The following is a 14,658-nucleotide window of genomic DNA, read 5'->3' as shown; positions in this document are numbered from 1 at the left end:
TACCTGAACTTTTTAGTTCTTTCTGATGTTCTGTGCAGCTGCACTACACAACAATGCTATTTCCACAGATCCAAAAACTATGTTCTAAACCATGTTAGAAACTCAAGATGACCAAGAACCATTTTAGAGAATATAATCATTTCAAGACAACTACCTGTACTAGGATTCACTTTTTGTCAGGAAATAAACTGAACATTGCAACGCTGCCTAGTGAAAGGTAACAGAGGTAGTTTTCCCCTTAGACCAGAAACATACTGCAAAATGACAACAGAGGAGAAGGTATGCCCAATACTCAGTGCCATTCATTAGCTCCTATCTGTATAAGCTCCACCAGCCTTCAAAGGAACTTCAAATCATAATAGTTTGGGGAAAAGAAATAAAAACAATGACTTGAGTACAAAAAATGATTATAGACTGATTTTAAAATGGAGCTTTGCTAGAATAGAAATCTTATCAACAGCCTGAAGAGCACTTTGAGAGCTTCCTGTTTGGAACAAGAACAACGACCATTTACTATACTGTAGTAGACAAACTGAAGAGAGATGCAAATGAAACAGTAGAGTAGCGCTGAGAAATAGGACCGGTCTTCTTGAATAAAGTCAAAAGATAGAGACAAAACATACAGACTTGTATGAGTACTACCGCTATATTTGCTGCAAACCAAAGAACAATTACAGGAAGAAATCAAGGCTGGTTTGTGGGGGGGAGGTTTGTTTTTGTTTTTTGGGTTTTTTTGGTCTGTAAATAAATTTAAGAATGTTCTCCTATCTCACCACTGTGGAGAAGGAAAAAAAAACAAATGAATGATGTCTATCCACATGCTATTAGGTAGTCAGTCTTTCACCATCTTATTTGAAGAGGTGCTCCAAAATGTACTAAATGCTTCGTAAGTGCCAGCTGTTTTAGATAAGACACCTCACTCAACTCCCACAAGGCTCTGGCAAGACGAGTATCCAGCCCCTTTGACAGGATGACACGTGGTGGTACAGTCATCAGGGGTCCACCTTGGGAGCCAGGCCCAAGCCACCCAAGGTCTGCAAGCCACCCAAGGTCTGCATACTTCAGGAAGGGTCACCTCTCCAAGACATTAGCACCCCTCTGCAGAAAACAACTGGATTTCATCAGACAAAACTCCAGAGACATAAGAATGGATCATTCTACAAAGATCAAAAGAAAGGCACACCTAACAAGGCTACGTGGACAAGGAGGACCAGGTCACAGGGAGACAAGAGTCGGAACAAATGTAGGTCACGACGACTCCAACTGACACGTGAGGACTCTAGGCTCAGTGACTCATTTGGGGATCTTGGGTGAGACATTCAGATTTTCCATTTACTGCACTACTGCCTTCTGATCTGCAAAATGGAGGACAAAAGTTTATTAGGATTATCTAGATACTTACAGATCCTCACAAGAAATAAAAGCCTTAAGTATAAAAAACATGGTTTAATACCCATGAGAATGGCTAACATAAAGAAATCTGACAATACCAAGTGCTGATGAGGAAGCACAGAAACTGTAACCTTAAACATTGCTGGTGGCAATTTTTAGTAGTTTCTTAAAAATTAAACATACACCTACCAGAAGGCCAAGCCATGCCAGTCCTAGGTATCTACCCAAGAGGAATATGTCTACATGAAAATAGTTAAACCACTATTCTAACAGCCAGACACTGCAAAAAATCCAAACATCTATCAACCAATAATAGATAAACAAAATGTAATACATCCACACAACAGAATACTTCATAATAAAAAGGAACAGGGACTTCCCTGGCGATCCAGTGGTAAAGACTCTGCGCTCCCACTGCGGGGGGGCATGCGGTTTGATCCCTGGTCGGGGTAAGATCCCACATGCCGTGGGCAACTAAGCCCACGTGCCACAACTACAGAGCCCTCGTACCGCAACGAAAGATCCTGCATGCTGCAACTAAGACCCAACACAGCCAATAAATATTAAAAAATAAAAGAAATATGGTATTCCTTATTTAAAAAAATGCTTGTTTGACTTATAGAAAGATACATAAAATGATCAATGATTTGGATATACACTTAATGCCATTTTTGTGGCCTACCTCACAAGTTCATTTGTTCTCATCACCAAAAAATAAAAGGAGTATATAACTGTTCTTTAAAATACTATAAAAAAAAAAAAAAAAGAGGTCACCTGTGGTGCTGAAAACACGTGGAATACTTTCTGAATAAGAGAACACAACATCCAAAAATCACAAGAGGGGGCAACTCTGAAGAGCTCTGGAACTTGAAGTCACCACCCCTAACTCTGAAACATTCTCATTTCTCATTTTGCCTTGAAACCAAATATTTAGGGGGAAGGAAAAAACCCAAAACTGAATGATGCAAATAGAAGGAAAAAAAATAGAGAAATAGAATGAAAAATTTACATCCTCAAGTTCAGAGGTAGCCTAAACTTGCTGCAGCACTTTGATTTCACATTAGTGAGCCAAAGAGAAATACAGCTTACCCTTGAACAATGTGCGTTTAAACTGCATGTGTCCACTTACATGTGGATATTTTGCGTTAGTAAATACTACAGTACTACATGATCCATAGTTGGTTGAATCCAGGGATGTGGAGGAACCTCAGATATGGAGGACTCACTGTAAGTTAGTTATACCTGGATTAACCTCCAGGTCGTTCAAGGGTCAACTATACTGACTTCACAGTTTCAGTATGTTCTTATAAAGACAATCTGAATTTTGAGAACAGAAATTATGGCATCCTCAATTCTACAAAATAACAAAAGTTGAATGAACTGGAACACATATTTGTATCCTGCTATTAGCCTGGACAAGGCTTGTGGATAATGCAAATAGCCCAAAGTGATATGACTTCCTTTCCTTATGAGGTCCAAATTGCTCTGTATACATACCTAATGTACCTCTGATACAGGTTTCATTCAATTCTGTTTTCTTCTGTTTCTGGTTTTTTACATCTCAACTGTAAACTCTCTGAGGACTGTTTTCCATTCATCCCTGTACTCCCTACTCCTTACTCAGGGTTTTGTGTGTTGTGGATATGCAATGAAGTTAGTAAATAAATTGTTTAAATAAATATAGAATTTAATAAGGAATGCATTACCCAGAATCATAAACAGTATTACATTTCTAGCCTTGGGTTTCCAAATCATTCTGATTCATAAGTGTCAGAAGAATTTTTATGATGGGTTCCAGCCTTACTTGCAAAACATGGATGCATTTATTTTTTAAAATCACATATTCAATAAAGACACTAACACTACTTATATGTACGTCAATCAAACCCCTATCTGTGCTTACAAATCAGGTAAAAGCATTAAAATGGATTCAGTTAATTCAATTACTCCATTTCCCACCATAACTTCCAGGCTGCATGTGTAAAGGGCTGCTTTATCAAAACAAGGCCCAGGAATGGAAACTCTAGTCCAGGGTAGCCTCAGGTAAAATGCATCATATACTCATATCCTTAGTTTGTGCTACATTGGTTTGGATTTATTTATCACATGCTATCTTGTAAATGATCTTTGATATGCTGTGTGTTTTATCTCCCATGGCCAGAAATGACATCTCCTGTTTCTTTGGCATTTTCCAGCAGCTTCTTACACAGGGCCTTATATGCAACAAATCTAAGAAAATATGTTGACTGATTAGACTGATTTAGGTTTTCAGCTCTCCTCATTATCTGAAAAAATACAGTCCTTTAACTTTTTTTCCTCTGCATTGTTTTATGCACATATAAGCTAAAATCACATAAACCCAGAGTTTTGTGCGGGAAACTAACATATGACAGGAAAGAGTATGAGAAGAATACAATGGAGATGGAGTTTTCTAAATGAGATGCTTGCAAAAAGCACCAGTGCTTTTACCCGAGTGGATCAGGGTGAGTTTATTTACTGCCAGAATACAGACAGAAGACTTCAGGGTATCCACTTTAGATTTCTCACAAATATAAAGCCAACTCAAATCCGACTGACTATAAAATGAAGTACTGTAAATTTTAAAGTTCCTGACAACAAAGCACTTTAAAGGGTAACAAGAAAGTAAAATAAATTTAAAGCACTTTATATACAGTATCTCACTTGGTCTTCAAATCCACTCCCTGAGCAGGCAAAAATAGTTATCATTATTCTCATTTTACAGATGAAGAAAATAAAGCTCAAAAGCAAGTGACAATTGGGAAAACGGACCCACAATGAGTTATATTAAAGAAAAATTGGGGGAATTTACAGAAAAAAATCTGGGCATCCAGGAAAAAAAAAACCAGGTCACTCTGAGGAAAAGAAATGAGGCCACTGTCAAACTTCATGCAAGACAATGGAGGAACACATCTAGGATACTTAAAGAAAATATGAGCCAAGGATTTTATGTCTAGTTGAACTGACCCTCATGTATAAAGAACACAAACTTATAAACATACAAGAACTCAGGAACTACTGCTGCCCCAAGCTCTTCCTGAGAAATCTACTATAAAACTGGCTTCAAAAAACCAAAATGACTGAAGATCAATAGAAAGGTAGATGATGAGCATTAAATATAGACGTACTTGCAGAATTAAAACTAAGTGATTTTATAAAGGATACAATATAATATGTAATGGTTACATGCTCTGACATTGTAGGTACAGAACAACTATCAAAAAGGGGAGGGGGGATGAGAAGATTATATGAAAAATACTATTAGTTTGTTGACTGTGTCGTAGGTATTTATCTGGAAGCTGAAAGATAACACCTCAAGTCACAGGATGGAAGTCAGAGCGGGGTGGGGCAAGAAAAGGTTAGTATCTAATTTTACTATTGCTCACAGCAGGAAATCAATACACATGAGCAAAAAAAAGTGGACAAGAGGCAGAAATGTGTTATCATGTCAAAGTAACCATTAGAACAAAAATACAAGCCTTCCTAAATGCCAAAAAATGGACAAAAGAGAAAAGATGTATCATAAAACTGTAAATATTAATTTTATAATTAATACAAATTGGCTTCAATGGCCTAATAAATAAAAGGATTTTCAAATGAAAGCAAAAGTCAAGCGACAAACTTAAGGAGCACATAATTAGGTGGCAGAGTTGGGATCAGTGTCAGTCTTCCTGGCTCTGAGCTCTCTTTATAGAAGAGATGAAAAAGATGACCCACGACAGCCAGGAAAGCTCTACCAAATGTGCTTTAATGGAAACCTCCGTCATTAGAGAACAAAATGAAAACCTGGACATTTAAAATTTTTTTAAATGCAAGAGCCAGGTATAACTTTACAGAAAGGTACCATCTGTAAGATTCACTCATCTAATTCATTCCACAAATATTTACTGAGGCTGTATGTGATCAGGTCCTTTTCTAAGTACTGGAAACACAAGGCTTGAGTGTCATTTTTCCTTTGTGCAGAGACCCAGAAATATAAATGAAGTACATGTTGGCTAGACTTAAAGACACATGCTAGTGTCGGCCTCCTAAAATAGAAGATTAATGGAAACAATGACAGGCCCTAAACTACACTGACACCAGTAGGTGCTACTAAAATAATGCATCTTATTAGTGCCATATGATACCAGGCACAAAACAGCAGCTCATTAAAATGCCTAAGATGAGAATGATTGCCAAGTAAAGCATTCTGTCACAGGAATGTAACTAATGCTTCCTATAAAACTAAAAGTCACAAAAATTTCCTCTGCCCGCCTCCCTTTTCTAGCCAAACTCTTATGTTTTATATTAAAATGGCTTTCATCTCTCACGGCACATAAGAGTTGATGGCTGCTGGCATCAAATCTGCTAAAATCAACAATGGTGTAATTATCTGCACACTTTCAAGTGTTTCCAAAATACATGCTGGTTGAGATTTTCCTAACTTAGAAAACGTATGCTTTATGCTGGTGGTCTAGGAATGTCAATAGCCTGGGTTAAAAAGAATTTTTAAGTCTTGCCCAAAGCATTCTTTTCTACAACAATTATTCGATTTGTTTATAACTCATCTACCTCCACAAAGCATCTGACATATCATACTGCTATTTTGTGAAACTACTTTAATGGTACAGTTACGTGAGTTGATACATGTAAAGCACTGAGAAGAGTGCTTGACACATGACAAGTGTCAGCTATTATTACAGTAATAGTTCCATTCAAAGATTCTTTTTAAAATATGTGAATAAGTGCATGAGGGTAAGTGGATGACTTTTAAATTTTACCCATCATGCCAGCTGAAAATGGGAAGGAATTTTAGTACACTCAAAATTCGCACTTTTCTTTAAAGAGCTGCAGATTCTTTAAAAAAATCTACGAAATAGATGAAAATTTAATGCTATAAAATTATACAGATCAGACTTCCTTCCTGAGGCTACCAAAAATACATTTTATCAGCAATTCTTCCTTGGTCCAGCTAAGGAAAAAAAAAACAACAACCAAGATCTTGTGAAACCAGATCTAACCTGAGACCTGGTAGAGAAAATTTAATAAGTTATGTATTTGTTAGGGATTTACAAGGAAAAAAGGGAGACGCACAAAAAAGACTGAGTTCCAAATATTTCAGCAATAAAATAACGAATTGCATATTAACAGTGCTATAATTACCCCTTTGGTTTGGTTTCTTTGTAATTATTTTTAATAAATTATTCTGCCTCCTCCTATCACTCAAGTAAGTTGTCATCCAAAGGCACAATCAGTACAACACAGGACACAAAGCCACTCACTGATAGGGAAGGCGTAAGAGAGGGCGGCTGGTGCCTCAAGAGCTGTGACTCATTAGAATCCATAAAGCTTTTCTACGAGATCAAGTATCAATGAAGCTATTGTAAGAGGTTACAGCTATATAAATGTAGACTAGTTATGAATTCTCACATGGCAAGAGCATTTTCGAAAAGAGGAAAGGGCACCAGTGCCTGGGAAACCGCTCAACACGAATGCTGCCTCAGTTACATAAGAGTGGCTGCCCACACCTACCATCTTGCTAAATGCAGGTAGTGCCTACAAAGAGAAGGGACCCCTTGGTTCAGCACTCCCTAAATTCATCTTGTGCCGTTTTGCCAAGCTTTGTATCCTAAGAGCTCCAGAGTCAAGCCTAACACCGTTGCCGTCTGCTGTTACAGATCCAAGAAAAAAACCAGAAAATTTTTATTAGTCTTAAATACTGTTTTCCAGAAATCATAAACCAAATAGAAAACAGATCTTTGTCACAAAAGACAAATAGCAGTAAAGCACTTTATTAAATAGTTTAAAATTTGTACCTACCTTTATCATTTTGAATATTTCAATATCAGAATTGTAATAAAAACATTCTCCTAGAATGTGTAAAATTTTAAAAGGAGCAATAAATGTGGCAAAATGCATAAGCCAAGTTGGATTTAAAAAAATCTTCTGTGAATTATTATCAAGGTTATCAATGATTTCAGTTAAGAATCAAGAGTGCGGAAAGAACAAATGAAAAAGCCGAGTGAAAATGGTCCAGAATGTAGGAAGGATATTATCACAAAGAAAACAGTTCCAGTATCTTTCTCTCAAAGACTCAGAAAATAGAATTTACCATTTAGATCGCACTAAAATGGCCGCTAAATACTATAAATCCAGTTTCACCACCATCTTTCTAGATTTTCATGTTTTACTCAATATTTCAAGGAAAATTTCACCAAATTTTAAACAATTTTATGCTTACGGGTATCATTTTTCAGGTTCTGGCAGAAAAGAATAATTAAGGTAACCTTAAAGGGTGCTTTTGTTGGAGACCATTTGCACCTAGCGTTTCTTATGACTAATCGTAACAGAGGCCAATCTTACCCTCGCCAAGACACCTGCTCGTAAACAAACTAACACACATGAAGGAGCGCTTGTTAATAATAACAGCAAACCTTAGTATTGTTGAATTTTCAATGTTTTGAAAGTATGCCAATGAATACTTCTGACATCATCATATTACTTACTGATGACTAGAAATGAGTATTTTTAAAATTTGTTCTATTTTCAGATGTGCATGAAGTAGAAAAGGTGCTTCTTTCGAATATGAAAATTGGAATTTTCTTCCTCTAAGGAAATCATAATGCCAGTCAGATATTTTCTTCAAATATATGATTTCATAAATTATTATCTAATCCTTAGAATACTGATTAAAGAATTATCAAAAATGCTGTATTATCATGTATATATTTATAAGAACATTATATTAGTCCTTAATCTTTCAATATGATAGATAATTTGTACTTATCTCTGAACCAGTTAAAAAGCAGAAAAAAAAAATGTGTGTTCTTCCAAAACCAGTAGTCATTTAGTAAAATCTATTAACATTATTTTTAAAAATATACATTATACAATTCACTGTGGCAATCGCCATTGTTTAACTCGCCCCTCGCAGAGCAGGCTGATCCATTCATCCTAGTTGTTCTTTGTATAGTTGTTCACATTCCCCTTGCCTTTCTGTTGCATAAATTATTCAAACTAAATAAAAGGAACTCGAAATAGTGAAAAAGGAAGAATATCAGAATGTAAGGAGAAAATACCTGAGGACCAGAAGCAAAAGAGAGGTGAGTTTTGTAACTAAAAATGAAGAAAACAAAAAACAATGTAAAGGAATTCGGTTACACCAGTGGAAAAAGGGCTAAAACATAAAGTAAAATGGAAATAAGTGTCAGAGAAAATAGGAGAAAATGCAGACAAAAGAACGACGCATCTACAGAAAAGACAAGAAATGAAAATCCAAAAGACAGCATAGAAAGACAGTAGAGCTATCTGGTGGGTGTGTGGGAATGACACAACACAGCAGTAGGCCAGGAAAGGCCAGGAGAGCATCTTAAATCACTTTTCCGGTGGTACCTCTCATTCACCCAGCTTACTTTATTTCATTATTCGTTATTTTAACCCACAGCTGAGCACAGTATAAGTTTGTTTTGCTTCTCCTTCTGAGTTCACTGAAAACCTCAACTAGTATTTCAAGTTACACCAGGCTATGCCTACCACTGAGCGCCTTCAAGATTTTAAGGGGGGAAAATAATCATTCCTGTAAGATTCCATTCTTTAACGTTTAACTCCTCACTAAACGCCCCTCTTCAGACTCTGGCCTTGCACCACTGCTTTCTGTTTTCCTTCCTCGAGCAGGTCAGTAAAAATCAGAGGAAAAATGTTATGACCCTAGCATAGTAAAATACAGACCAGTCATCCCACAAGTTCACTCATCAGGGCTGAATCCTGCCTGAGGCCTGAAGGTGCAAATACAGACTTAGGGGATGGAGGAAAGGGCAGCAGGAGGGAGAGAAAGGGGCAAAGACAAAGTAGGCAAATAAAAGAAATGGCTAGATTTTAAATGTACAACCAACCAGAAACGACTAAAACTCATATTCTTATTTTACAGTTACATAAAATGAATAAAAGCAGAAAACGCCACAGTTTTATTCTAACGTTGCAGAAAAACAGTAAACGCATGAAAAAAGAAAAGTTGACTTCTGGCATGGCAAACGTTTAAAAAAACTTACTAAACTCAATAGTAAGTTAACTACCTAGATTCCTAAGAATAACAGGTTCAAATCCCAGCAAAAAGTTAACAAATGACCTATTTGAATACTCATAACCACAGAATTTGATCTGCATTTTGGAATAGACACTCGGGCAATCAGAGGACACACCTCGGCTACCAGCTGCAGTATAGCTTCTGTGCCTTTCAGAACTTGTTCTCATGCCCTTGGCAGCTGATCGTTCCCCCTTTCTAAACCCTGCCCTTGAAAATACTGCATATGCTTTGCGTCAGTGAGCTCCAAACTCTCTCCCTGGTACGGCAGAGGCAAAACAGTGGGCAAAGAGCTCAGCTGCTGTGCAGAACCAGAAGAAAAGACGGGAGACGCTGATAATTAATATTGTCTGATACAATTCTGAAATTTCCCACCTTCTTGCCCTGCCCACCTCCACCCTCAAAGCTAGTCAGCTTTAAGCTTCATTCCTGGAAAGGAAGCTCAGCATGATGGTCTCAACCCACTTCATTTTCATGTCCTCCTCAAAATTGCTGCCCACAAATTCTAAGGAAAGTCAAAAGTGCGTCCTCCCTATAAGCTCCAACACAACAGCCTCTCTCAAGGAGAAATGGTTCAATGAAGAACTCCAGTTTTCCTGGAAGGCAAAATCCTCAGTCCCTACCCTTCTCATTCTCAGAAGGCAGTGGTCAGGTCATGGGTGTCACAGATAACGGTTACTTCAAATTCAGATTTTGGTAGTGATGGTAGCTGGTAATCCACAAAGATAAGGGCTTCCCCTTCTTTTATGCATGATACATTGTGTGCTTGGGTAATCTTACTTTGGGTTTAAAAAAATAACAGCTAAAAAATATTTTTTAAAATACTAAATAAGCTGTTAACTCTTTTTCCTTCTTTGGACATTTTATGGTCTCATCTATCTATCACCTCACAAACATTTTTAAAAACACCTAGACCATGAAAGTTAAACAAACACGACCTACCATAGCATGTTAAGGTATGGTCAGAAAACTCAAGCCCGTTCAAAATGACAACTTTTTCTATTACTGTTTAACTGAAGTGACATATATGACTCTTTGTTTAAAGAGTCACACTCTTCACACACTGGATGTCTCCTTACAAATGACTATACTCCTAGGCCAGTTCTTTTTGCAATTCTCTCAGAAGCTGCCCTTGGTATCCTTAAATGCACTCCGAAACTTTGGTATCACCTTCATTATGATGTGCTTTGTGCACATTCTCGGACGCTGCAATGCCCATACTAAGGCAACACATCACAGAAGTTGGCAGCAATGCTATCAGCAAGAATTTGGCTTCAGAATCAGAAGTGATTCATCATACATTCTAGCAGCAGAAAAACAACACACTGCTATTTTAATCCCTTGGTGCTTTCAAGAATCAAAAAACAGTAAAACAATTAAAGCAAAAGCAACAAAAATCATATCTGCTGTAAGGTTTGTCAAAACATTATTCACTTTTAAGAGTTTTCAACGAAATCACTCAGGAAACAACAGACTACTTACCTTATTTCGTATTACTTATTACAATGACAAATCAAGTTTTGACTTAACACAATTTCAGGAGAAAACAGGTAGTCCAAACTTCTGCAAAGTAGCATACTGAAATTCTAAGTGTAGAAAAACAAACTTCTCATTTGCATTAGTAAATAAAATCTCTCCTACTGTTTCAAAAGTAATACACTTCTTTCATCTTCTCTCTCCATTTTTGAGAGTACTCTAAAGTCTAAATGAATGAGTGTGCTACTGTCTCTATCACGACCAAGGAGAGAAACCTGATACTGTGGGTGACTTATTCAGAACAACCCCCTTTTTTAGAGGTAGTTATATAATAATATATTACCATAATAAATACTACTGGTCTAATGTAATAATGGAACTCGCTTATGTCCTAACGCTCTATTTAATAAGCATGAAAGAAATCTCTATCCCGGGTCATTCTAACTTCCTGAGAACACAGTACGTTCATAGTCACTAGAATTATCAACCAGCGTTTCTACAGAACTATCCAGGTAAATCTAACGTTTACTGCAAACTTAAAAAAAAGCTACTCTGTCGTTGCGACCAAGTATTCAGGGGCAGACGGGGAGACTGATCAAGAACTCCATCCAGTGCTCTCTTTCGGGGACCCCTACCTTTTCCAACACTTCTGTCTCCTTTCGTTTCCGTTTTCGGGGTCTCCTGTTCACTCGGACCCATTTGGCGACCTGAAGTTCAAAAACCACAGGGCATTTTAAACACAGAACGACGGGTCCTGAGGGCCGCCCCTCAGCGTGAGAAAGAAACGATCGACAGCCTCGCGACATAGCCTTCCTCGGCTTCACCTGGGGGAGCCACAGGCACCCTTCGGGGCTCGCGGGGCCGCCTCAGCGCAGAGGGCCCTCGGGTCTACGGCGCGCCGAGGCCGCGACCTTCGCCCCGGCCGCTCCCTCCTTAATGGGCCCGATTTGCCGCCCCCGCGCCGGTACGAGCCAGAGCCCCCGAACGAGGGCCATCTTACCCACCGCTGCCGCGCGTCGCCGCCGACCGGGGTCTCCGCGCCGGGGACGCAACGCGCGACCCACCGCCCGGGGAGGGAGGGGAGCCCAAGGACCGCGCCGCCCGCACTCACCTCGGCGCTCACTTGCCGCGCGAGCCCGCACTCCGCCCCGGCCAGGCGCTCCCTCTGCAGCGGCTGCGGGGGAAGGGGACAGAGTCAAGTTTTTCCCGGGAGCCGCCCCAGCCTCCCTCCCCCGCGCCCCACTAACTCGGCGCGCCAACCACGTACCTCGCCCGCGGTAGGTGAAGGTGGGAGCCTGGCGCCGGAACCCGCGCCCAGGGCCGTCCGCCCCGCCGGCCCGCCAGAGAGCGGCGAACGCTCGAGGCCCGCTACACCTAAGGCACGCCGCGGGCGGCGGGCGAGCGCGGGGCCGGGGCGGCGGCGCGGGCGGCGGGCGGGCGCTGGGCGGGGGCGGGGCCTGCCTTAAAGGTATAGGCGGCCGCGCCGCCCTCCCCGCAGGTCGCCTCCGCCCCCACCCCCACCGGCGCGCCGCCTGTGTTATTGTTCTCTTCGCAAACATCTTTCTTCTCCCTGCGTCCTGCCCGCGCCCTCCCACGCGCGGGCCGATCCGCGGCGCGCGCACTTACCTTTCCAGCCCACAAGCCTGCGGGACCCTGGGTACCGCGAAAGGGCTTCTTGGCCGCGGTGGGAGGAGAACTGCTGCCCGCCGGCAGGCGAAAAGGCTTAGCGGCAAAAGCTCCCTCAACCCCCGCGGCCAGCCTGAACTCGCCCTTCGGGTCAGAAACCTAAGTGTCCAGATGGCCTTCGCGGAGGGAAAGGAACTTTCCTAATGGAGTTTTCTCTGGGAATGGATTAGACGCCATTGAGTTGACCTTTTTCAGTGGCCCCTCCGGACTCCGGGGCGGTGGCAGGTGACCTCCTGGGGGAGAAGCCGCGAGCGCGTGAAAGGCGAACCCGGAGCTCCGCCCGCGCGTCGCGGGAGCTAACGCGCTCTGGGTGAGCGCGGCCGGCGCCGCGCTTGCCCGGCCTGTGGACCCTTCCAAAGCGACTAGTAGAATTTAAGAAGGGGACAATACGTCTTCATAAATAGGGGTAAACTTTCCACTCAGTTCATAAAAGTGTGAGATACCCTCAGTTTTTTCCGCCGACCCCCAAAAGGCTTTCTTTCCATCCTCATCAGAAGTGGGCTGAACCAGCCTGGGGGGTGAGTGCTTTGGGAGAAGAGTCGGGTCGCACTCGCGTTTGCTGATGTTGACCATTCCTTTAACTTTATCGCATTTCTTTAAAGAAAATCTGTCTTGCCCTCTCTTTATTGCTACTCCATCCTTCTTTCAAGATCAAAAGCTTTAGATCAAAGCCAAGATCAAACTCACTACTTTAAATAGAAGCAACTTTGCCATGGAGTATTTTACACAAAGGGGAGCTTCTTAATGGAGACATCAGAGTGGAAAACTTTATTTTATCCCTTCATCCCAGATTCATAACTGGACTAACTTAAAATTACATTGATGATGCACTTCTGTTTCCTAAAACAAACAACAGGACTGCTCAAACGGGAGATTCTTGACTTGGTGTTTGTGTTATTAACAAGAATTAAAAAAAAAAAAACAAACCTATGTAGAGTTAAATCAACATATTAACCGTTATTAGCTAAGTGCTATGAAATGCATGCTCGTTTGCTAAAGATTTTTTCAAGGTGTTATCGAATCTTTTTATATATAATGTACAACCATCACATACAATTTTTGTACTGTAAAAGAAAGGCACAAAAATAGATAGGCTTGCAAGCCTCAAATGCACATCCATATAGGCAGGTAAAAATTACAAATGATGAAGTGGATTATGTAATTGCAGAGCTGCTTAATTTTAAATGGAAATAAAACTTTGAACTATTTAAGCTTCCATGCTACTAATAACAGTTCCAGAATCAATAGAGATCTATCACTGACTGACATTTCCCTTTACCCACTAGAATTTTTTTTCTTGGGAATTCACCATGTCTAAGATCCCTGATACAAACAGTTCAATATTGATGTACAGTGCCATGCCTAAATGGACCTCTCTTAAGTGTCCTCTTTGTTGATTTAGCAACAATTTAAAAACATGTAGTCTTAGAAGAAACAAAAACCAAAGTAAATTCCAACAATCCAGCAGCAGGAAGAAAGATAACTATTGCAAATTAAACCTTATACAGACTTCTATGAAAATCTGCTGTTACAGCTGGGTAGTTAGTACTTGAAAGCTTTTTCCCCTTATAATTTTCATCTGGTTGTGGTCTCAAATACACACACACACACACACACACACACACACACACACGCACACAAGATTGTTCCTCATTCTAAAAATCCCTTTGAGCCAGTGGAAAGACCTTAGGAACTGAGACCTGGGAACACCATCTCCGTGCCATTGACAGTCTCCTTCCTTGCTAGCACCCAGTTCACAGAGAATCTAACGGTGTCTGGCACAAGCTGAGCAAGAAAACATCCTACTGTTACTCTGCTCTTCTAGGACTTTGAGTGGGTAGCAAAAGCTGTGGTCCATTCTAAGTGCCTACTAACTTGCCTCCTTGTTTGTCCTCTTGCCCCCCAAACCCACCCCCTCAATCTTTCTTCTCCACAAAGAAACCAGAATGGTATTTACAAAGGTAGTTCAAATGGTATCACTTTGCTTTACTGAGAATGCATTTCCTTCTCTTTTTTGCCTGGCTGGC

At 40.4% G+C, this 14,658-nt stretch overlaps 1 protein-coding gene across 3 annotated transcripts in view; it reads right to left on the bottom strand.

The window, feature by feature from the left end:
* Positions 1 to 14,658, bottom strand: part of AOPEP (aminopeptidase O (putative)) — a 368,252-nt gene that overhangs the window by 71,565 nt on the left and 282,029 nt on the right. For 2 of the 3 annotated variants that reach the window (XM_068551997.1, XM_068551998.1), the window contains exons 12-13: positions 12,057 to 12,119; positions 11,581 to 11,652 (exon numbers count right to left, since the gene is read on the bottom strand). In XM_068551997.1, coding sequence (XP_068408098.1) covers positions 11,581 to 11,652; positions 12,057 to 12,119 — 135 coding nt within the window. Of the gene's footprint in view, positions 1 to 605; positions 1,356 to 11,580; positions 11,653 to 12,056; positions 12,120 to 14,658 lie in introns of those variants that run through there. The other variant, XM_068551999.1, reaches the window with a different exon arrangement.

The sequence above is a fragment of the Eschrichtius robustus genome, chromosome 10 (assembly GCF_028021215.1).
Source record: "Eschrichtius robustus isolate mEscRob2 chromosome 10, mEscRob2.pri, whole genome shotgun sequence".
Classification (NCBI taxonomy): domain Eukaryota; kingdom Metazoa; phylum Chordata; class Mammalia; order Artiodactyla; family Eschrichtiidae; genus Eschrichtius; species Eschrichtius robustus.
Note: the sequence above shows the minus strand (reverse complement) of the source record. Positions and strands in the feature narration are given on the sequence as shown.